The 26,106-nt window shown below is 35.6% G+C and overlaps 1 protein-coding gene across 1 annotated transcript; it reads right to left on the reverse strand.

The window, feature by feature from the left end:
• Nucleotides 1–159: 159 nt before the first annotated feature.
• Nucleotides 160–24,191, reverse strand: LOC132159288 (NACHT, LRR and PYD domains-containing protein 3-like). Its single transcript, XM_059568815.1, has 11 exons — nt 24,084–24,191; nt 21,779–21,883; nt 20,885–20,969; nt 20,523–20,718; nt 18,564–20,394; nt 15,033–15,203; nt 12,468–12,641; nt 7,213–7,381; nt 5,335–5,504; nt 903–1,064; nt 160–166 (listed from the first exon to the last, which is right to left on the reverse strand). The coding sequence occupies exons 1-11, from the start codon at nt 24,125–24,127 to the stop codon at nt 160–162; spliced, it is 3,114 nt and encodes a 1,037-aa protein (XP_059424798.1). The 5' UTR covers nt 24,128–24,191.
• Nucleotides 24,192–26,106: the final 1,915 nt, after the last annotated feature.

Here is a 26,106-nt window from a genome sequence, read left to right on the forward strand (position 1 = left end):
TATGGATCACATTTACACATTTATCACACATTTATTTCTCCTCATAGACACAGTAGTGAAGCTCTTCTGTGGATCTTCAGCTGATGTTTACTGCTCCTCTCAAGATCACTTCACTTTATGATACACAGCATTTATCAGCTTCTGGTGATTTAACTCCTTCTATACTCTAAGATTGAACAGAAGAGAAGATAATCAGAGTTCAATAGAATAAAGTATTAATTAGTTACTATATTTCAATCACAGTAAAAAGTTACATTAAAATCCTGTAATCAAAGTTGTTGCTAACTGAGCAGAAGTGTTTAGCTGAATCTAAATTGTGTCTAATTCTTCACTTGTGTGTCAAGAAAGCATATAATAAGTGTGATAATGCAGATGCAGCCGGATGTTATCACAGAATAAGTCTCTTCAGGAGGACACAAGTCCTGATCACCCTGTCGGGTTTATTCTGTGATAACAAGCGGCTGGAGGTACATTATCTCTTACAGAAAGGAAGTGTAAAGTAATGTGACGTGTTGCTTGTCAAAGTAAAAACACACAAGAGACAGAGACATTGATCATGTGATGCTGGACGACTGTGAGCTGAAGCTGAATCTGCTCTGATTTTACCAGCGTTTTCCTACAATCTGAACAAATCTATTTCAAACTCTAATGATTCACTATTACTGATCTCATTAATAAAGCAGCTGTTGCTGTAGAAAGCTGTGACAGTCTGCTTTTCTTCTCTTTCCTCCTTTGTGTTCAACATTTTTATCAACTTTACATTTCATTCTGACACAAACCCTTTGAAATAAAGCTTGAGGATCATTTGATCAACTCTTTTCACTAATATCTGAAAGTATATATTTGTTCACATATCAGAGGTAAATGAATCTCTTTAATATCACAAAGTGAAGTTTACTCACCTCAGTTTACAGTTTGAGTCTCGTAGCACATCAATGAGCTTCTGCTTTGAGTCTCCAATCTTATTATAATTCAGATCAAGCTCTTTTAGAAACTGCAGAGCTTTTGTGTTTGTCAAAGACTGAGTTAAAGAAGAAACATCTGTAATGCCACAATCATAAAGACTAGAAAGAGACAAACAGAGGAAGAGAGATCATCTTACAAACACATCATTAAGATGAAGAATCTTTCACAAATATAATGTGAACACATTCATCATGAGATATTGAGTATAAAGTGTTTTGTTGAACTCTTATGTGCTGTTCGTTTGGGGACGACACTCGTGCTGTTTGGGCTCTCCAGAGAACACAGCCAACAAAACGACATTTTGTTTCTAAAAACAAGTATTATTATCACCGACAGGGTGATCAGGACTTGTGTCCTCCTGAAGAGACTTATTCTGTGATAACATCCGTGGTGTTAGCGCAGTGGATAAGACACATGCCTTTGGTGTGAGCGACCCGGGTTTGAATTCACTGTGAGACACCAATGTGTCCCTGAGCAAGACACTTAACCCCTAGTGCGACCTCTGACATATATAGCAATTGTAAGTCGCTTTGGATAAAAGCGTCAGCTAAATGTAAATGTAATGTATGTAAAAAAAAGACTTTAATAATACTCAGTTTATTAATGATTTAACTCCACATTCGTGTAGTTTAAGTATTTATGTTATTTTTTATATATTTAGAAAAATACATTAAAAGTGCTGAGTGTCACCTCTTCAGACATTTTTGACAAATTATGTAACAACAAATTCAACATTTTTATAGTCTCCATTAATATCTATGGGTGTTTGTCTTTTGAGTGTGTGTCTGTGTGTGTTTGTGTGTGTGTGTACTGTGAACGTGTGGAAGGGTTGCCACTTCATTTTCGTGTATTTTGTGATCTGAATTGTGGTGGATTTATTGATTTTATTTGATAAATTAAGAAGAAAAAGTATTGATTTGATCATTTCCTCATTCATTTCAATGTGGGTCTCCAGAGAGTGACTTTTTTCACACTAACACACAACCAGATCTCAATCCAGTGTAATTTTCTATTTGTAGATCTACCATGTGTTGACAACCGTACAAAGTCTCGTGTCATTTAGATAAAGAGAACATTAGTTTTTATTTCAGCAAACATCATTTGGGGTCTGAAAAGATCTTGAACAGCACATAAGAGTTAAACAAAGTGATTTTCATCATTTTGATTCTTGTCTGTGAATGTTACTGACCTCAATCTCTCCAGTTTACAGCGTGAATCCTTCAGTACGTCACATAAGTGATTCACTCCTGTGTTTTTTATTTGATTCCCGCTCAGGTTCAGTTCTCTCAGGTGTGATGGGTTTGATTTCAGAGCTGAAGTCAGGATGAGACACTGTTTCTCTGTAATACTGCATCCACACAGACTGAAGACAGAAAGAGAAAACACAATGAATCAGACACGTTATGTTCATGTGTGAGTAATTCATCAAGATTTTGTGATCATGTTTTGTTCTTATCGTGATGCATGTCTGAGTGAAACAGCTTTAAAAACAAAACAACACTGCAGGTCAGGAATTCATGAGTTTTTGATGAAAAGCTGATAATTGTTTGTTATTGCTGTGATCTCATGTGACTGACAGGTTTTCAGCACTCCATAAAAAAATAATAACTGACAACTTTAATTTCATGGTGACTTTCTGAAAGTAAACCGTAATCTTTAATCTGACTGTAACTGCTGTAGAGTATAATGATACTAACTGTAGTTTCTCCAGCTTGAATTGTGTGTTCATCAGTAGATCACTGAGGTGTTTCACTCCAGAGTCTCCTAGTAGTTTATTCTCGCTCAGGTCCAGTTCTCTCAGGTGTGATGGGTTTGATTTCAGAGCTGAAGTCAGGATGAGACACTGTTTCTCTGTAATACTGCATCCACGCAGACTGAAGACAGAAAGAGAAAACACAATGAATCAGACACGTTATGTTCATGGGTGAGTAATTCATCATGTGTTAACACCATACACTGCAATAATTAAAATGTAACATTTCCAAAACCTTACATTTACATTACATTTAGCAGACACTTTTATCCATAGCGACTTACAAATGAGGACAACTGAAGCAATCAGAATCAACAAAAGAACAATGATACACAAGTGCTATAATAAAAAAAACTGATTGAATATAGACGGGGTGCACATAAGTGTTCTGCAGGTGTGCATGCACGACCAAAATAAGAAACGTGCTGTAAATGAGTTCAGAGTGTGTGTTTGTGGACCGACATGATTGACAGCTGTTAAAGCACAATTACTATTTTAGATCCACAAACTGTACTGTATAAGATTTCTATTCAAACTGAAAGAATAAATCTAGGCTTCCTGTTAACGTTTTCAAAGCACAATGCAGAACTGAGACATTTCATTCACTGACGCTCTTTAGACTAAACCCAGAAGCACACAGACTTACGAGCAACCCGCCAAAATAAAAGCTTGCTGAGTTTAAGTTTGAAGATGAAAAAATAATAACTATGGTTCAGATAATAATAATAAATAATAATAATAATAGCACTTTTTTTAAGTTTACTATAAAACAATTGTATTTGTATTTAATTTGTATTTGACTCTTTTTATTTTAAAGGGGTGGTTGATTGTGATTTCACTTTTTTAACATAAGTTAATGTGCAATGTTGCTGTTTGAGCATAAACAATATCTGCACAGTTGCAGCACTAAAAGTCCAATGCTAGGGACTACAACAGGGGTAGGGCATGTTCTGCAGAGTTTAGCTCCAACCCTGAAAAAAGCCTCACTTGTCTGAATCTTGAAGACCTGATGACTTTGTTCATGTGTGTTTGATTAGGCTTAGAGCTAAACTCAGGACAGCGGCACTCAAGGACCGACGTTGCCTATCCCTGTACTACAACAAGCTTTTTCCCAGCTCCGTTACATCACAAACCCAGATAAACCCCGCCCCCGGGAACATGTGACGAAGGGGGCGAGGCCATGCCGTGCTGCTTTAGAGAAGTGGAAGAGAAAACTTGGGTTGCACGTAAAAATCTGTTCATATATAAATCGTGATTCTATCTTTTAATGATTCTAATGGATTCACAAGTTTCAAAATCAATGTTCTATAGCAGCGGCTCTTAATACGGTTCCTTGTATCGCTCTGCACAAGCTCTGCATTTCTCTCTCTCTCTTTCAGATCAGCTCCAACAAACGGTTCCATTTAAACACTTATTTCCACATAGCAATGAGAAGCATTCTACATGGACACACATGTAGTTGCTGTGCTGTATTAAAGCTTTCATCAGAATAAACCTGTATATTACAAGCTAACAGAAGCAGTAGCGTTTACGAACAACAGCATATCTAAAAAAGTATGAGACAACAACAAACAAACATACCATTAAGAGCCGTGCTTGCACAGGTTCTGCGCGATTAGCCTTTTTCACACTTACGTGTTTCTGGCTTTCGGATTGGCGCTTGCAGGGGAAAAGTTTTTTTTCCTGTGACAACTGCGGCATTACTTCAAGAATCAAAGTCTTTTTATACAAATCAAAGATTATGAAAATGCTTGAATTGCCGTCACTTTGCTCTACAAAGTGCACACCTCAGTCGTGGTATTGCCGGCCCGAGACTCGAACCCACAACCTTAGGATTAGGAGTCAAACTCTCTAACCACTAGGCCAAGACTTCCCCTTTTAATTTGGGCAAGTTTGGAGTTTTGGGCAACTATTGACTTTGATCTCTCTCATCGAACTCGTGTGTGTGTGTGTGTGTGGGTGATGTAAAAGAAAAAGTCATTTGGATCAAAGCACTGTGAGGCAGCGGAGGGGAGACTCAAAATATTTATAAATATAAAACACATTTTTGCCACGTTTGTGTTTATTATTTTAATACTTACACTATTATTCAAAGTATAAAACATGTTTTTTTTTTACAATAAAACGCATGGTTTTTAATCATATTTTTAAGGGGGCAACCCTCAGATTGGGGGGGGGGGGTCCTGATTGTGATTCGATGTGATTTCAGATGGAGCAGTATTTAATACACAGAACCGTAGTTCACTGTCAAGATATCACAGATGAATCTCCTTCAGTTATGGTTAATCAGTGCAATGGATCATGGGAAATGTAGTCCGGGGGACACATAACAGTCTGTGTAGTGTGAGTCAATATAATAGGAGCGGGACCTCTGGTGGAGAGCGGACGGAAGACCACGGACAGGATTCATGACAGTTGTGAGGAGAAGGAAAGTTATTCAGATCAAAGATCAGGATTAGAAATACATTATGTGCTCAGATAAATCATTTCAGCACTGCAATACTCCATAAAAAATAATAACTGTCAACTTTAATTTCATGGTGACTTTCTGAAAGTAAACCGTGATCTTTAATCTGACTGTAACTGCTGTAGAGTATAATGATACTAACTCTAGTTTCTCCAGCTTGAATTGTGTGTTCATCAGTAGATCACTGAGGTGTTTCACTCCAGAGTCTCCTAGTAGTTTATTCCTGCTCAGGTTCAGTTCTCTCAGGTGTGATGGGTTTGATTTCAGAGCTGAAGTCAGGATGAGACACTGTTTCTCTGTAATACTGCAATAACTCAGACTGAAGACAGAAAGAGAAAACACAATGAATCAGACACGTTATGTTCATGTGTGAGTAATTCATCATGTGTTAACACCATACACTGCTATAAATAAAATGATGCTAAAACCTGAAAACAATGAATAAATAATTACACAGCCATAATAACATTTCAAGTCTAGAGAATCTTTAGTTTGACCAAAAAAAGGGGGGTTTGTGATTTATAATGTAATTAAGATACAGGATCAACTACAGAAGCATCTTAAAAATAACATTAAAATGTTAGAATTTATTTTAAATGCAACAAATAAAGAAAATTATATTCAGAAAATTTAATTCAAGATATTTTAAGATTGTAGATTACAGTCAACAAGTACAAGATTTTGTGATCGTATTTTGTTCTTATCGTGATGCATGTCTGAGTGAAACCACTTTAAAAACAAAACAACACTGCCGGTCAGGAATTCATGAGTTTTTGATGAAAAGCTGATAATTGTTTGCTATTGTAAACAATATCCCATCGTTTCATCACAATTTCACCATCAAGTTAGGCACATCAACCATATCTCCTTCAAAAACAGCTAGAAGTCTTGGAGTTATGATTGATGATCAGCTGACTTTCTCAGACCACATTGCTAAAACTGTCCGATCCTGCAGATTTGCTTTATTCCACATCAAGAAGATCAAGCTCTTTCTTTGGGAACATGCTGCACAACTCCTTGTTCAAGCTCTTGTTCTGTCCAGGCTGGACTATTGCAATGCTCTCTTGGCAGGTCTTCCAGCCAATTCTATCAAACCTTTACAATTAATTCAGAACACGGCAGCAAGATTAATTTTTAATGAGCCAAAAAGAATACACGTCACACCTCGGTTTATCAATTTGCACTGGCTTCCAATAGCTGCTCGCATAAAATTCAAGGCATTAATGTTTGCCTACAAAACTACCACTGGCTCTGCACCCATTTACCTAAATTCATTACTTCAGACTTATGTGCCTCTAGAAGCTTGCGTTCTGCAAGTGAACGTCGCTTGATTTGTTCATCCCAAAGAAGCACAAAGTCACTTTTACGGACTTTTAAATTAAATGTTCCTCCTGGTGGAATGACCTCCCCAACTCAATCCGAGCAGCTGAGTCCTTAACCATCTTCAAGAATCGGCTTAAAACACATCTCTTCCATCTTTATTTGACCCTCGAACTTTAACACTCACTATTCTAATTCTATTCTTAAAAAATCTAACTACCTTTCTAATCTTTTTATATTCTATTTTCTTTTCATTTATTATGCAATTGTGTGTGTGTGTGTGTGTGTGTTCTATTCTACTCACTATTCTTTTTTTTATTCTGTTTTCTTTATATTATATTATTTAAAAGCCCATGCTAGGTGTACCGTTTTAACCTAACTGAGACTTGTTATAGCACTTATATATCATTGCTCTTTTTGTTGTTTTTGATTGCTTCCACTGTCTTCATCTGTAAGTCGCTTTGGATAAAAGTGTCTGCTAAATGAATAAATGTAAATGTAAATGTATTGCTGTGATCTCATGTGACTGACAGGTTTTCCCTCCTTCACATCATCAGACGAGAGAAGAGATGTGTTTATGAGAGAAAGTGATAGTTATTTTCATTAAAGATCACAAGGGTACATTCATTTTTGGAAATAATTATGTATCCTGATAAATCAATCTGACTGTAACTGCTGTAGAGTATAATGATACTAACTCTAGTTTCTCCAGCTTGAATTGTGTGTTCATCAGTAGATCACTGAGGTGTTTCACTCCAGAGTCTCCTAGTAGTTCATTCCTGCTCAGGTTCAGTTCTCTCAGGTGTGATGGGTTTGATTTCAGAGCTGAAGTCAGGATGAGACACTGTTTCTCTGTAATACTGCATCCACACAGACTGAAGACAGAAAGAGAAAACACAATGAATCAGACACATTATGTTCATGAAGTCACAGCAGAACAACCTTCATCTGTCACAGCACAGCATCTTAATCTACATTGAGAGAAAGAGAGAAAATAGAAGAAAACTATTTAAGAAAGACACAATGTCTTGATAAAACCAAAAATAGAGGAATAGTGTCTGAACACCTTTGGATAATTTTCCACAATTTGTCTTCAAAACAGAAAAACAAATAAGTTGTTCATTTAATCAAATAATTGACACTTCTCATGATTTATGTACAATTTCTCCTGATTCTTGATAGAAATACAATGAAGTTTTAATTCCTAACAACCTTGTGTGAAAGGTGTTAAAATCTTTCATATCTTTTTATTTCTGTCATATAATTCTTATTTCATCTTGTGTCTAAAACGGATCATATTGTCTAAAATAAAAGTCCTGACTGCTGTGTATTTGTGTTAAACTGATTCTGGTCTGCACATCACTACAACGTAAATGCATTCGCTCTGCTCTGTCCAGTGACTTGATCAGCTTTGCTACACAGATTCAACTTTGCACATCTAAATAAAACTGTAGGTTTGTCTGTGTGTGTAGATGTGAAGTACAGTAATATTTCTCTGAAACAGGTCAGACTGAAGAAGCAATGCCTGCACAGAATAAAGCCCAGTCTGGACCGGTTCTGTTCAGTTGTGTTACACATTCATTAATCTGGTGTTTGATGACAGAGAGATGATATGAAGCATCAATAAACACTATGAATATGTTCTGATACAGCAGCACAGAACTATTCTGTTGTGTCCCATTAATAAACACAATGAAAACAGTTCTGTCCCACTGGATAAAAGAGAAATGTTTGTGTATTTTTGCTATTATTAACTGAAATGATTGGATATTGGGTTGTGTTTTTGACCTGCTGTATTAGCAGAACTTTCAAAAGTTCGATCACACAACAACTTACTTTACAAGTCTTTCTTACACAAACATGTTTAGTAAATAATATAGACAGATGAACTATACAAAAATATATGAACATATAAAAATCTACAAATACATATGGTGATGGCGCAGTGGATAAGACACATGCCTTTGGAGTGAGAGACCCGGGTTCGAATCCACTGTGAGACAACAATGTGTCCCTGAGCAAGACACTTAACCCCTAGTTGCTCCAGAGGCGTGCGACCTCTGACATATATAAACAAGGTAACAGTCAGTGATGGTAATTAGAAGTTAGTTTTTAAAGGGTCATGAAACCCCACACTACTTTTTCTGAGATTGTATCAGAGGTGTTTGTGTTGCACATCATAGAAGACAATGTTAGCATTCATTCATTTTAATTGTTGAACAATTCTAGTTCATTTTGAGATTTTTGCAATATTTTTGTGTTCCAGGTTTAAAATCTACTAAAATCAGTGTTGATGAGTTTGTGACGTGGTAAAGGACTAATACTTCGATGACGTGTCAGTGTATCATAATAATTCAGATCTGTAGCACTGAGCCCAGAATCACTCTGTGTTTCCACCGTCGGGTCAGAAACTCCTCAGCGCTTCATTAAAACACCCTTTACACACCTCTCTGGAACAACGGCACACAACTCCATCATGTCACCAACAAAGAAGTTATCAGAAAACTAATAATAGATAAGTCACTGGAACCAGCGCGATCACAAAACAAACATGATAAAAGCAGATGTTTGTTTGCATGCTTTGTTAAAGATTTACATGGAGCGTAGATGAGTTAGGACCGATAAAACATGTTACTATACACTACACTAAATAATACACTATTGTGATCGTCTGAATGAAAAGCTGACTCTGATTTCTTCAAGCGGTCTTACCATGTTTACTATGTTAATGTTAATGGCTAGTGTGCATAGTCTATCTCTTATAAATATTTCTGCCTTGTTAGGTGATCATAATCCACATCAGATCTCAAACAGAAGTTATTTCAAACACTCGCTGCTGTCTGAAAGTGACTTCTGAGCTGTTATTATTAATGTCTTTAACTTTATGAAATGATCCTCGGCACTGATGCTCTCCAGATGCAGAGAAACTCCAGCTTCATTCATAACCTCCTCTAACCTAAACTCAGAGACCCAGTCGGCCAAAAAACCCTGGCCGTTGTCCCAGAGGAAGCCCCAGAAGTGACAGTGGAAACCAGACTGCCTTTATGAAATTACATTTAAATATAGAAACATGCAAACACATACACACATATAATTTTTTTTTAATTAGTCTTCAATCCTCAGTTTGTAGTCAGTAAACATGAACACATTCAGCAGTCACAGCAGAAGTTAGAGACAGAATTTAATTGAAAGTCTATTCAAAAGTTGTATGAATCTATTCTAAGCTGTATTAAAGGCAAACGATGGTAAACACATTAATAAAATACTGGATATTTCTAATGTGTTCACATTATTTTCTCCAACCCCTGTGCACTTAAAGGGATAGTTCACACAAAAATGAAAATTACTCCATGATTTACTCACCCTCAAGACATCCTAGATGTATATGAATTTCTTCTTTCAGACAAATATAATCAGAGTTATATTAAAAATGTCCTGGATCTTCCAAGCTTTATAACGTGGGGTCGGACTCAAATGAGAATTAAAATAGACGACTGTAACATTACTAGTCATGTAACATGTGAAATGATGTAAGATACTACTCACTGCAGTGTGTTGAGTGTACAGTGTTTATCCTGCAGTAGAGCAGAGATCTGATTCAATCCTGTGTCTCCTAGTTTATGATCACTCAGATCCAGCTCTCTCAGGAGTAACGGGTTTTTACCCACAATTCCAGTCACATACTGACAGCCTTCATCTGCAGCAGGACCCAAAAACCTGCAGAGAAGATGAAGATGAAGCTGGAATCAATTCAATGTGCAAGATAAAAGTAAATTTAAAATAAACTCAGGGGCAAAAGCTCACTAGATCATGATTCTCAAGCATCTGAAGATCTTTCTGGCTTTTAAGCAGGAGATGAGGAAAGTTAGCAAAGAGATAACTAGCTTGTGACAGCTAAGCATTCATAGAGATATATTAAGTTGATCTTTTGATGCCGGCTCTTCCTATTATTATCAAGCAGAATTCACCAAACACTGTGTTAAATGTGCATGAAGTTTTATTTGGTTTAAGTAATGGCATGTACTAATTATGGCTGCCCCTAGTGGCCAAGAGTTTTTTTGTTAAATCTCTTTTGTTATTAGGTGCCATGGGTTCAGACCATCTCTGGATAGTTTTATTTATCTGATGTAATTCTGCAGGGGTCAGACAGGTGTGTGTGTGTGTGTGTGTGTGTGTGTGTGTATCACTGATCCTCTCCTGACACACATCACATGTTTGTGGCCTGTAATATATCTACTGTAGTAGATCTACAACACTGATCTATATTTGACTGGATCACTCATCACATTCTAAACTGCCAAAAGGCAGTGAAGTCAACAAAAGTGTTTGATCAGCCGTCTTATTATTCCCTACCAGCAGAGAGCACCATTGAGTCACATGCAAACCGCTGACCTAAAATCACCCGATTTGAAGCAAATCAGTCAAACGGGATTATTTTTTATGTTGTGTGTAATCCCCTCGGGTCCCGGGTCTGTTTAACATTGTGTGTAATGCCCGTGCGATCATCAGACTCGGGGAACACCCGGCTGTGATCAGACACTGCTTGTTTTTTTGTAACTTGCCACTTGTAAAATTAGGAAAAGAAAAGTATGAGCCAAAACAAAAAGCAATCTCTCTCTCTCTCTCGCTCTCTCTCTCCGATGTTAGACAGCCAAACTGCGCTTTACATTTTCTCCCTTTTTTATAATAATATAAATGAACCATTTAATCAAAGTTTTAGTGGTCAGATTCAGACTCGAAGCAAAGAAGAGAGATTATGGCTCCTTAAATTAGGTAAGACAAAAAGTTATATTTTTCGCAACAGGTTTATTGGCTTGCAATAGCAATTTAAGGTGGAATATGTTACAATCGGGTCCAGTCGGGGCTTTGTCTTCCAGGTGGGTTCAGGTCCAGCTTTTGAAATAATAGACTGGTCCGTGTCGGTTCAATGTAGTACATTACGGATCTCTTTCGGATTCTGGCACAAACTTTTGGACCCGTGAAGACCTCTATTTCAGACTCTCCAAAATCGCGCAAATAGGTTTACTAGCATTAGCTACTGTTTCCATGTAAAATGTTGTATGCTAAATGAATAATAATTTAACCACCATTTAAATCCTTACCTGCTTCAAAATGAATGCTGTTAACAAAATCATTGTTGAAACATTTGCAGTTAGCAGCTACTGTACGAATAAAAACACTATAACAGAATTATATAAACAATAAATAACTGTTCAATGCGAATAAAGATGTGTTTACGAAGCATAACTCTTTTTCCGATTTCAGAATGAGCACTTTGTCATTTGTTATATGTTGAGGTCGTGTCCGTCTGATGTTTATCATGTTCATGATGTTCTCTACTGTAATGAACGTAGCTTTTTAATAAGTAGAGGAAATTCCCTTGAGTGTTTGCATTGTAAGTATGTACAGGGATACTTCAGATTTAAAAACGGTGACTTATGTGATGTCTCATTAAAATCATATAATTTCCTATTAATTCAATAGAACATTTACACACACACTAGGGATTACCAATATGGTGGCTTCACATTCATGATGTCATTAGTAATCCAGTTCTCTATTCTAGATCAGTGATCTACAGTGTTGTGAATCTGAGCTTGATGGAGATTAATGTACAGTGCATTCAGTAACTTTCAAACAGTCAGGATAACTCCTCACACTGAATATTTTTCACAATCATAAGTTAACTATCGAGGCACTGAAATACTGAACACCAGCACATCTAATAAACCAAAATGTCTGATTAAGCTGTAACTTTTAACACAACTAAACTGTGCTGACATTTATCATCAAAACTACAGAAGCTGCAGCATCTCATCTTTCATGTTTGATCATTCTGAACATTTTTGATGCAATAAATTGTATACCTTAATAATTTAGAGAAATAATACACTAATATTTATATATAATATAAATAATTCATGTGTATAACTTATATAGCATTATTTCATCAGGTCTCACCTCAGTGTGTTGAATTGACAGTTTGGATCCTGTAGTAAATCACTGAGCAGCTTCACTCCTGATTCTCCAGGATCATTTCCTGTGAGATCCAGCTCTATCAGGTGTGAAGGGTTTGATCTCAGAGCTGAAGACAGAGCTTTATAACCTTCTTCACTGATACTGCAGTCTGAAAGTCTATTAGAAAAGATGTTATTCTTCATTATAACACAGATTGTCACACAAGTACATGTTCTAGAATGAAGAAAATAAAAAAGATGCACTACAGGAATTTGGGCCTGAATGGACTCTTTTGACAGTAAAGCTGGGTAAAGTTATATATTAGTGAACTGAAACTACAACAAATGCAATTTAAAATTTTTGCAGTTTTAATTTTCCACAATTATAACCTACAGTCAATCAAAATTACTCAACCCTCAGAGATTTTAGCAAAAATGGCAAAGTCAACAGAGATCTCACAAAAGCTATAGAAAAGCTACAGAGAATAAATAATATTACTTTAGAAAGTCTAAGGCTATATACAGATCAAGAAGAACAAAAGGCCAACTTGAACTTGCTAAAATTCACTTGTGTAGACCTGTGGAGCTCTGGAAGAATGTTTTATCGAGTAATGTGACCAAACTGGAACTTCTTGGACCCATGGTTCAGCGTTATGTCTGCTGCAAATGTTTTTAAGTGGCCTGTTCAGTCTCCAGATTTAATTCTCATTGAAAATATCTAGTTGAATTTGAAAAAAGCTTTGGCAATGTGAAAACCAAAGATTATCGTTGATCTGGAAGCTTTATCAGGCGAGGAATGGGCCAAGACCGTAGTAGAGACGTGACAGAAGCTTCTAAACACTTACAGACAGCATTTATTGCTGATTTTAAAGAATAAAAGATTCTGCACAAAATTTTAACAAATGTTTAGATCCAATATGAATTTCATCATGATTCTCAGAATCACTCAAAAGTGTATTAAACTTTATCTAATACTTTACTCATGCCTTTGCTGAATTGATCAAAACATGAATTTGATGATTTTATCATTTTTTAAGATAACTTACAACACATTTGTAAATCATTAGCATACCACTTATTAATTTATGAACGTATAGTCATGTTTTGTAAATGATTCATTCATCATTAACTAGTTACTTATAAGTGACTTAGAATTAATAAAACATTACTATAATGTTAACTTATCACTTATTAATAAATTATGAATGTGTAGTCAAGTTTTGTAAATGATTAGTTCATCATTAACTAATAATTTATAAATGATTTATAATAACGTATAATAACGTTCAGTTATAAGTGTTACCACATAGAACAATTCTCCATAACTTGTAAAACAGCATTTATTTAGTTTTTATTTCCAAATATATCTCAATCCATAATGAGTATTTTCAAATCTATGAAACAGGTGGGTCACTTGAGTGTGTAATTACTGTGATACTTACTTCAGCTTTTCCAGTCTACACTGTACATTTTCAAACAGAGTCGAGATGATCTTCATTCCTGGGTTTCCTAGTTTATTCTCACTCAGATCCAGCTCTGTCAGATTTGAAGGGTTTGAATTTAGAGCTGCAGCCAGAACATGACAACCTCCTTCTGTGATACAGTTGTTCTTCAGACTGCATAAAGAGAAAACACTTCAGTTTTAATCTGAGTATTTACCAGTATGTCTCAGCTGACAGATGACAAATACTGGTGATGATGATGAAGACACATAAAAAGCACCCAGCAGCAAGAAGCATAGCATAGGCTTTAGTAAAACAATTACACAAATTGTCTTCAACAATACAGTGCAAATGATTCACAAACTACACAAAATGAGTGAGTGAAATTAGATTTTACTGGAACATCGCCTAGCGACCTAAGACATAAATTCCAGTGGTTTATCAGATATGTACCACTGTTTCATCCTTAGTTTTGATTTGTTTTATGTCAAAGTTCTCTGTCGTGTGTTTTTCTGCTTTTTCAGAGAGTTTTTTAATGCAAATGTGTTAGTTGGCATTTGTATCCATGCACTCGTGACAGACTTCACTTTCACTTTGTGTTCGTTCATATTTCAAAAGCAATATGTTTAGTAGTTGTTCAAATGACTACTTATTGGTTGAATATGGTACAGTTTGAACCAATCTTGGCTTGGGGTGGGACTACGCGTCAACAATCATTTCTGTTTGGCTCAGAGGAACGAAAGCATTGGTTTCTTCTGACAAATCAATGTTGTCAAAATGTGATGACGTGATCACGTGCACTACGGCGCCTCTGAATATCCAAATGAGATAAATAGGACATCTCCAAAACGTGGAGAATCAGTTCTTTACATCATGAATGCACTGTAAGTCGCTTTGGATAAAAGCATCTGCTAAATGCATGAATTTATTTAAATGTAATTATTTATATATAGTAGAGAGAGATATTGTAGAGTTGTAGAGAATGTAGAGAATGTGGAATGTAGAGTTCATGCTGCAAATTTCACGGAGTTGAAGCAGTTCTGTCCTCAATTATGTGGCAAATGATCTAGGTTGATGTTAACAGATGGATCTTCTAACCAAACACTACAGATTGTCACAAAACTTACCTCAGTATCTCTAATTTGCAATTAATATTTTTCAATCCAGTGCAGAGCATTTTAACTCCATAATCCTGCAGATTATTATTGTTCATGTTCAGCTCTTTCAGATTGGTATCTGATCCAAGAACTGAAGCCAGAGCTGGACAGCTTTTGTCTGTTAAACCACAATCATTTAGCCTACAAGAGAAATAAATCAAATCACAGAGTTAGATACATGTAATACAATTGTAAATATATATATATATATATATATATATATATATATATATATATATATATATACCAATTATTTTTAGATGAACAGTAAATACACTGCATATATATTAAGATTGCATTGATTCAAATTTCCTACTTAATAAAATATGTAAATGAATAACAGGTTTATATCATTAATGGCAATGAGTTATACATTTCAAAGTGCTGCTCTATTTTCTGGATGAGTGTCTTGAGGTGTAGAATCTGGAGGTTAATCATTTATGCATTGAGGATATGCAAGAGTACATCTTTTTTATAGCAGAAGTTGTAGAAGTTGAACTGCATATTGGAGTAGAAATAACTATGGAACAATGTGTTTTATAATAACATGATGTGCTTCTTCTGAAGCTAACTAAACAGGGTCAGGGTTCTCAAAAGCTTTGTAAGCCTAAGAAGTTCGTAAAAATGATCGTACGACTGATCTTAATATCACTGTCTGTTTCCCAAAAGCATCGTAACTTAAGTAGCACTTGAAAATAATCGTAGATCTACGAGTGCTCTGGAGTAATCGTTAAGCCCTAAGTGCATCGTAAGAAGACAGATTTAATCAGTCACCTGCAGGACAATCGGCAGATTAAACCTTTAACTTGATTCAAGTGCAATGTGATTATAATATAAGGATTTTATTGTACACCTTATGACTCGTCTTTATTTTTTTTATTAAATTTATAATAAATGAAATAATTAAAAAGGGCTGAAAAAATAGAAATACACATTTAACACAAATACACAAATAACGTCTCTCTCTCTCTACTGTATATGAATAAATACATTTAAATAAATGTATGCATTTAGCAGACGCTTTTTTCATGATCCGGTCACTGCACATCTGTTTATTCACCACAGACTTTCACACGACACAGTACACCCTGGACTACATTTCCCATAAACCCCTGCCTAGGAACTCATTATTGAACCACACCTGTTTCCTATCAGTGAAACATCACTCACATTGCGAAGTCTTGTTTAGTTCTGTCAGGCATTTCTGAGCGTTTTCCTAGTTTTTGTTCCTTCCTTGTTTGACTTCGGATTATGTATACCAACTGATTCTCTGCCACCTGCCCCGACCTTTGTCTGGTATTGTTACTGATTTCTGGATATCCCTGGACACTCTTGATGCTGTTTCTGATTTCTGCCTGTCTGACCACTCTATAAATTAATACTACAATTTAGGGCTGCAACTAACGATTATTTTGATAATTAATCTGTCAATCCTTTTACGATTAATCGGTTTATGTACCTCTATTTTAGTTTTGCCCATTTTTTCCCCAAGTAACTTATTAATAAATGGTCTTTATCATTCAACAGACTTTTCAGAGATTAACAATTTTGCATTGTCATATCCTCATCAAAAAATACCTGGAGTTGTGTTTTATTATGTGCTAGTAATCCTTTGTCGAACTCTTCTGCAATCAAAACACTGACCCATACGTACTCTAGCAAATTTCACAAGGAGATTTCAAATAAAGTTTTCACCATGGCCGTCCTTAGGGCTCCTAAAGTAGTTTAACATCCCGAAACAAAGCTTATTAAGGAATCTTTCAGAACATATTTTCACTAAGAATAAGAATAAAACTGAATAAAATTGTAGTACATTGCATTTTATACCTGGGAAACAGCTTAATAGCTTATGCTGTGAAATTGTAAACAATCATTCGAATAAAGTGCCAATGGCATGAAACCTGAATGGAACTCACATTTTAAAGTAAAATCCATCAGAAAAAAAAAGTATTGAAAAAATATGAAAAAAATTGGACAGACAAAAAACTTGCTGTGTGAAAAAGATCAGTGCATTTCAAATACATTTAAACATTTACCTCTCTCATTCAGTCATAATTAGGCTGCAAGACTGAATTATGAACTGGTAAACGACAAACTGATCACAGAACATGTTTGTAAAGCTTTAAATGTTAACTGTTAAAAAGCAATGTTATCAGCTTTTACGACTAAACATTTGCAAACAACATTGTACTGGAGAATCTGAAAATATAAAAGTCAATTCAGTAGTGCAAAGTTTACAGGTTACTCTTTTTTTTTTTGAAGGCTCAAAGTAAAGTACTCCCACACTTTGGATGACTTCGTTCGATTAGTTTTATCTTCCGCTTTTTTCTTTTTCTTTCTCGAGCTTACTCCACTGCCGTCTGTCTCCACCATCCCGCTGAAAACTGCAGAGAACTGTTCGGGAAGCACGTGACATAAAACGAGGCCAGCTATTGGCTATTCGCTACTTCTCCTGCTGTACTGGCTGAGTAAAACCTGCGGTGGCTCATTACTACCACACTGAGGTCACCACAGATTTAAAATATGCACGAAATGAGCCACTTATGGCAAATAAAAGTTATTTAGCAACTAATCGATGATTAAATTAGTTGACAACTATTTTAATAATAGATTTTAATCGATTAAATCGATTAGTTGTTTCAGCTCTACTGCAATTGGATCCTAGCGTGTCTGACTCCACATTACAGCTTTCAAAGCGACTTAGTGTATTTAGGCTAACTTTTTTTTTTACCTAACATTACATATAAATATATAAAGTATGTTATATATTATTATGTAAAGTATATTATTAAAGACTATAATATAATACACTATTGTATTGTGTTATAATTAGTATATCCAAGTTGTCGGTCTGGAACGCAGCATTAGGTTAACGTCAATAAACAATAGTGTACTACAACTAAGTATAGTATCGCAATATTTTCCACGGCAATACTGTATTGATACACAGATGCCAAGTATCAATCTTTTAGTATACTATTTGGTAGAATAATAAAATCAATTTCTAGACAATCCACTAGACGGTTGTGTTGAGTTTTCTGGTGAGGTCAGCTGGGTCGCCTTCAGCATGCAGCAAGTTAGTAAAATAAAGATGACGCCATCGCAGAAAGTTATCAGGAAAGCCCCTTCTGCATTTAAATGCGGATGTATGGACTTGCTTTGGATTTGTAAACAAGGAGGGGATGTAGGTAGGTATGCACTGAATTTTCGCCATCCGCAAATTATCAAAGAGAAAACTGACCAAAAATGTGAGCAAAAAAGCTACATATAATAATAGTAATATTATTAAATAATAAAAGTGTGTGTGTGTGTTCACTGCTGTGTGTGTGCACTTTGGATGGGTTAAATGCAGAGCACAAACTCTGAGTATGGGTTACCATACTTGGCTGTATGTCATGTCACTCACTCACTAAATCAGCAGTGTCCAAGCCTGCTATGTATCAGTGTAGATTAATGTAATTTTAAGATGAGAACAAAACATGACAAAATATATTAACTTACAGAGCTCTTTTGCAGGTTTTGATGACTGCTGATAATCTAATGAGACACTCGTCTGATTTCTTGAATTTCTGAAGCTCAAACTCCTCCAGCTCCTCCTCTGATGTCAACAACACAAAGACCAAAGCAGACCACTGGGCAGGTGAAAGATCAGCAGATGAGAGACTTCCTTTGCTAAGGTGGGTCTGAATGTCTTTCACCAGAGTTTGGTCGTTCAGTTCATTCAGACAGTAGAACAGATTGATGGATCTCTCTGGAGACAGATTAGACTCTAATTTCTGCTTGATGTACTGAACTATTTCCTCTTTGCTCTGCTCATTTCTATTTTTCTGTTTCAACAGACCCTGTAAGAGTCTCTGATTGGACTGAAGTGACAAACCAAGGAGGAAGCGAAGAAAAAGATCCAGGTGTCCATTATCACTCTCTAGAGCCTTGTCCACTGCAGTCTTGAGCAAATCAATCATGGTTTCACTTTTGTTTTCCTGTTCTGTCGACTCATGAACAAATATACTTATCTTCTTTATGTCTAGAAACAGATGTGCATAAAGGGCTGCAATAAACTCTTGAATGCTCAAGTGAACGAAGCAGTACATGGTACCAAGAGTGATCCCAGTTTCCTCCTTAAAGATCTGGGTACACATGCCTGAGTACACTGATGCCTTATAGACGTCAATACCACAGGCTTCCAGATCTGTGTCATAGAAGATCACATGGTTTCTTTCCAGCTGATCAAATGCCAGTTTCCCCAGTGAAAAGATGGCATCTTTATCCCAGGAAACATCTGGTGTATGTTCTCCATCATACTTTTGTCTGCTCTGCTGGATCTGAAATCTGAGGAAGTGTGTGTACATTTGTGTCAGAGTCTTAGGAGTGTCTTCAGTATTTGACTCCTGCAGTGTTTTGGAGACATCATCAGTCTGATTGTTTTTCACAACATTATTTCTTTTCTCCTCTAAAATGTTCTGGAGAACAGTGGCTGAAATCCAGCAGAAGACTGGGATGTGGCACATGATAAAGAGACTCTTTGATTGTTTAACATGATCAATGATTTCTTTGGCCTGATTCTCATCCGTGAATCTTTTTCTGAAGTACTCCTCCTTTTGTGCATCATTGAATCCTCGTATCTCTGTCAGCCGGTCGATACAGTCAGGAGGAATCTTACTGGCAGCTGCTGGTCTGCTGGTGATCCAGATGAGAGCAGAAGGAAGCAGATTTCCCTTGATGAGGTTCGTCAGGAGAACATCCAGAGAGACTGGTGATGAAACATCAGACCACGTCTCATTATCCTTAAAGTTTACAGGAAGTCGACATTCATCCAATCCATCAAGAATGAACAAGACTTTGAATTGATTTCTTCTCGTAAGGTTCAGTCCTTTTGTCTCTGGGAAAAACTGAGTTATAAGGTCCATCAAACTTAGTTTTTCTTGCTCCTTTAAGTTCATCTCTCTAAATGGAAGAGGAAATATGAAGCTGATATCTTGATTTTCTTTTCCTTCGGCCCAATCCAGAACAAACTTCTGCACAGAGACTGATTTTCCGATGCCAGCAACTCCTTTTGTCAGTACAGTTCTGATCTGCTTGTCTTGTTCAGGTGCTTCAAACAAATGTTTGCACTCAACCTGTATCTCCTGTGATTCATGACGTCTGGAAGCAACTTCAATCTGTCTCACCTCATGTTCAGTATTGACCTGTTCACTACAACCCTGAGTGATATAGAGATCTGTGTAGATGTTCTTCAGAAGTGTAGAGTCTCCTTGCTTTGCAATTCCTTCAAACACACATTGATACTTCTTCTTTAGGCTACACTTTAGCTGGTGAATGAAGAACAGTTCATCTAAACACAGAAATAAAAGATTGTTTAGTCTCTGGGTTTATGTTCAGAACAGAATGTGGAAGTCTAAAGGAATTATTATAATAATAATTATAATAAAATTATTAATTGACAGCACTGGAGTCTCTTACCTTCTAGAGTATCAGCAGCTTCATCTTGCTTCATCTCTCTCAGGAAGTAGAGCGTGAGATCAAGAGCTGCTTCTTTCATACTGCATCTGTTCTCATTAAAGTCCTTCACAAAGTATTCCATGTCCTCTTTTTGTAATATTTTCTTAAACATGTCCAGTTCATTTTTTAGAAATGTGATTATTTTCTTCTCAAGATCCTATAAACAAAGAACAAAAAAACAGAGGCGAAAGAACAAAATTAAACCAAATCCACATTCATTTGGTCCAAATTATATGATCCATAATTAAAAATATTTGTAAAAGAAACATTGTCCAATAACCAATTTATTTGTTATAAGTATAATAATTAAATATTATTTTCACCTGGAAGATTCCTAGGAGTTGGTCTGTGAAATTCTTGTGGTTCCTGTTAATCTGAAAGTCTGAGTCTAATGTCTCATAATGCAGACTGTCAAAATGGTGAATAAAATTAAATGTGGTTAAGGCAATATATTAAACAAATCTCTTGCTACTGTTTTTTATCAAACACAAAGAGCAAACTTCAGCTGTTAATGCTGCAGTTATAAGTTAATTCTGTTAAAGAGAAGGTTCTACTCAAGTACAAATCTAAATTTTCTGTCCTATAAGTAAAAAACTATTGACACTAATAACAGAAAGATGGAAAGACATATTCATGTTTCTATGGTGTATTTATGCCTCCTTGTTCTTGCTTGTGTAACTGTATTACTGGAAAGAAGCTCCAGACTGAGTTCAATAAAAAGCAAAGCAGATATTGTTCTTTGATTTATGGTTTTATTTCATTTCTATCACAGATATCCCAGAGGAGAAATTAGCTAGTGCCATAACACAAAACACATGAAATACCTTTCAGTAGCTGATGGTGTTTCCTCACTGAACTCCGGTGGTTCATGTTTTGACCAGTCACTCTTCACAGACACAGAGCTGGACACATGTGATCCTGATCTTACACTGATGACACAAAGAACAGAGTCTCATTTGAAAAGGTTTAATGTTGTAAATGCTCATTTCTGTAGATAGATGAGCACATTCATGTTTGATTGTCACATTCATTATTGAATTTATGCTCTCTAGCGTCTGTCTGTGTAACTGTATTACTGGAGAGAAGCTCTAGACACAGTCCAGTGAAGAAAGAAGCAGAAACTCTGTGATTTATTGTATTATTTACTTATTTCCTATCACAGATACCCTAGTGAAGACATTAGCTAATGCTATGTTGTAACAAACCAAATGAAATACCTTTCAGTAGCTGATGGTGATTCTTCACTGAACTTCGGTGGTTCATCTTTTGAGCAGTCACTCTTCACAGACACAGAGCTGGACACATGTGATCCTGATCTTACACTGATGACACAAAGAACAGAGTCTCATTTGAAAAGGTTTAATGTTGTAAATGGGCATTTCTGTAGATAGATGAACACATTCATGTTTGATTGTCACATTCATTATTGAATTTATGCTCTCTAGTGTCTGTCTGTGTAACTGTATTACTGGAAAGAAGCTCTAGACAGTTCAGTGAAGAAAGAAGCAGAAACTCTGTGATTTATTGTATTATTTACCTATTTTCTATCACAGATACCCTAGTGAAGACATTAGCTAATGCTATGTTGTAACAAACCAAATGAAATACCTTTCAGTAGCTGATGGGGTTTCCTCACTGAACTTCGGTGGTTCAGGTTTTGACCGGTCACTCTTCACAGACACAGAACTGGACACATGTGATCCTGATCTTACACTATTGACAGAAAGAAGAGAGTGGGAACATTTTTAAAACTTTAATACAATCAATTTCATAAATTCGAGAAAAGAAACTACAATATATACTGCAATGTAAAAGAGAAAAGTATAAGTCCCCTTCCATCACAGTAGAGTCCAAGCTCTCTTCTGTCACATCAGTATCATCCTCATCTAACACACAAGCTTCATTTCTACCATTGTGCCACATTCAGCTTCATTCTCCTCAGTCTCAGTCGTCTCACTTCTCTCCCCTTCTTCATTTATATCTTCTCTTCTCTATATCTTCAACACTCTCACATCCTTCATTATTTACAGCTTCAGCATCGTTCACTTTCTCAGCACAGACACTTCTGATGTGGCCCTTCCATTATATCAACCAACTAATCAAAATCAGATTCATCTACATCATACTTCAAGACCATGTAAACCTGTCATCTAAAACAAATGACAGTGATTTACAGTCAAGCGGGATCTTTTTGATTTGGGACACTACTGTATCATGTCTTAATCTCTACAAGCAAGAGTTGATCTTTACTGAAAGCTGGAACACATCTCTTCTGACTTCATCATATCTACAGATTACACACCAGGGCTGTACAGTGTGACATGTGTTGAACGTGCTATGAAAAATAATCGGTCTGTGTGATGAATAAATATACCACAGTAGCAATGCATGCATGGGTTTGAGCCGGTTTACAAACCTGTTCTCCAGCAAAGTGAACATTTAATGAGGTTTTTTACTACAAATTCATTTCATCACTCAAGTGTAACCATTTTTGGTCAAATTGTGGATCCTTACAAAAAAGACACAACGAACTTGGTGTTCTATATAATATTTGTCAAATAAAGGAAAAGGTTTATCTGAAAACCTTAGTGACAGTTCAGATTATGTTGGTTCAGATTTAGAAATTCACTGAATATTATCTCTCATAACATCATAAAGACACATTACACATTGATGCTATTTTTTATTAATTTGAAAGGAAAGAATGAAAGAGATTAAAGTGAAGAAACTGAATACAAACATTATCTTTCTGGAGCTAAAAAAAATGTTAAAAAAACAATGTTCTGACTGCTATACATAATATTTATTGCTGTAGTATTAGTACCTGTTTTATTAATGCAATGATGCCCATCACAGACAGACTTGTTATATGAGGAAAAATTAAGACATTCAGCGTGTTGTGTTAAATAATTACAGATCTGTCTCCAGAGTCAAATCACTGAGATTCCTTCTGAAATTAGTTTGTGGCTTATCTAACCTTAATATTATATTTATAGGCCTATCCATCATATTTGAGCCATTCAATGCTATGGATCAAAGAGCGCTCCTGTATAGACATTAAAAAAAAAGATTGGATTCAGGCTAACATTTTCTCCTAACATGTGTTCCCTGGGAATCGAGCCCACAACCTTGCGCTGCTAACACAATGCTCTACCACTTGAGCCACAAGTGAAATTATTACTCATTTTAGTTCATTTAACACTTTACAGCGAGAGATACTTCAGTTTGCAATGATTATTTTGACTCGCTTAAGTTACCATATTATTTACATTTTCTATCCACTAAATGTGCAACCTGAAACTAAAGTGTAAAACATTTTAATTCTGGGGTTGTACAGGATTGAAATATTCCTGTATATTAGACATTTAACAAGTTTCAAGCTGTTTTTAACCCGAGACAATCTAAACACGTTTAGAGGAAGTTCTGCTTTGTTTTTCAAATCATTAGACATGACAACAGTGAGAGAAAACACTGCTTGTAGAGAAGTGTTGTTGTTTTCTGTGAAAGCAGACTCAGTCTTACCTCTGTTTGTGTGAGAGACTCATCTTTCCTCTCTTCTCTGACATACTGCAGATGAACAGCTCAACACTGAGATCTTTGTGTCTCTGAAGACGATCAGATGCTCATCATGACCTGGACATGACAATCAGATCAAGATCATGAGAGTTCAGAGGAACAAATGATGAAGAAAATAACTAGTGCTGAATCTCTCAGTTATCAAGCAATCAATATACAAATAAAATATGATGCTAATATACTGCCATGTAATAATCTCTTCAGATCACTCACAACACACGTCTATATTTACTTACACATTACTATCAGTAATAAGTTACTATATATTAAGCTTCGGATCATTAAAAAGTTTAAAAGAAGATTTGTTTTGCTCGTGTTTATCAAGCTGTCTGTCCAGAAGAACAGGTTTGATTTGACCACAAAACACTTTCGGTCTTAAAATACGGCTTAAAATACAAAAAGGAGGAAATAAAACAACACTTTTAGAATTATTTTCGGACTGCTATCCTATATTTTTACAGATATTTTTACAGACTTGCAAAAATGTTTTAACATTCATCGTCTTTAAACGGGTTGTTTTATTAACATCTCTCTGTTTCTCGGTGGTTTGTTTCTTCGTCGACAGACAGGTATAAGTTATAACTGAACAAATCCCGCTTCACCCAGCTCTGAAATGCGTTCATCATTCTCCTAAATAAGTGTAATGGTGAAAGTATTCAGACTTACTTGCAGTAGTTCAGACGATCTTGTGCTGCAGGAACAGAATCCAGAAGTCTTTCAAACACTTCCGGTTTGTGATCGCTGTTAAACACCTGTGCGATCTTCACGATTGATGTTTGTCACCTGACACGACTTCATCTTGGAGAAAATCAAAGTCCAGTTAACAACAGATCTCGTGCATCAGCGCCACCACTGTTTCTTCACATTCTCCCTCTCAATCTGCTCCATTCACCTCCTTCTGATACATTTGACTACTCTGAAGGGTTAATGAATAATGACAGACAAATCATATCAAATAATCCAAGCCAAACATATCAGTCTGAAAGGTAATGATTGTTATATAACAGAATTATATACAGTCATGGTTTTATTTTCATTTCTTTCATTCCAGCAATAGTCTATGAATTCAGATTGAATGATTTATTCAGTTATTCTGTAGGTTATGATGAATAATGAAGATATATGAAATGTATGATTCATTGAATTAGTTCAGAACTCAATTAATTATAATGAACTTTCAGTTTCTACATACAAATAGAAAATGCCCAGTTATTTTCATCTTATTTTCTGAATTTATCATCTCTGTTCAGTTTTACAGGTCGCTGTGATGTAGATATATGTGCTTTTCACAATCTGTCATTTAAGATTTAAATAGTTTCGACTCTTATGTCTATTAAAAGAGAAAAACTGAGACTGTAACTCATAAACGTATGGGTTTGAAAAAGACAAAACAGCACTTTACCTCTTATTTACAGCTGAAATTAACATTTTTATCATTTTACAATCAAATATTTAGTTATAATTTATGTATTTAAAACCCTACATTTAAGGGAATATTAGACTGACTAATGAATTTAGTATTCTTCATTATAGTCTTTCTGTACTCATATTTAACATTTATAACACTGTTTTTTCATGTAATTTAAGTTTAATTGACAAATATCACAGCTGTCTTATTTACTCTCAATGTAATTTATTCTCTAATATTTTGAGCTCATCTTCATATTCCTGTCTTTATCACTGTCCTCAAAATCCTGCATCAGAATCAGAAAAACACAAGAGAAGTGGATAAGATAAGTGCTATAAATAATCCTTTTCAGAAGAATCCACAACAAATATGAATAATAATTTGTATTATTATTTTCCAGCCAATGCTATAAATGAAGATTGTAGTAGTGAGACTGAAGAACAAACAATGACAAGCAACGATACAATGATAACACGACCAACATCAGCAGATCTGAACTCAGCACCTTTCAGAAAATATACAGATTGAGTTACATTAAAAAATAAGTTATATGTGTGATTT

This window comes from Carassius carassius, chromosome 16 (assembly GCF_963082965.1).
Source record: "Carassius carassius chromosome 16, fCarCar2.1, whole genome shotgun sequence".
NCBI lineage: Eukaryota > Metazoa > Chordata > Actinopteri > Cypriniformes > Cyprinidae > Carassius > Carassius carassius.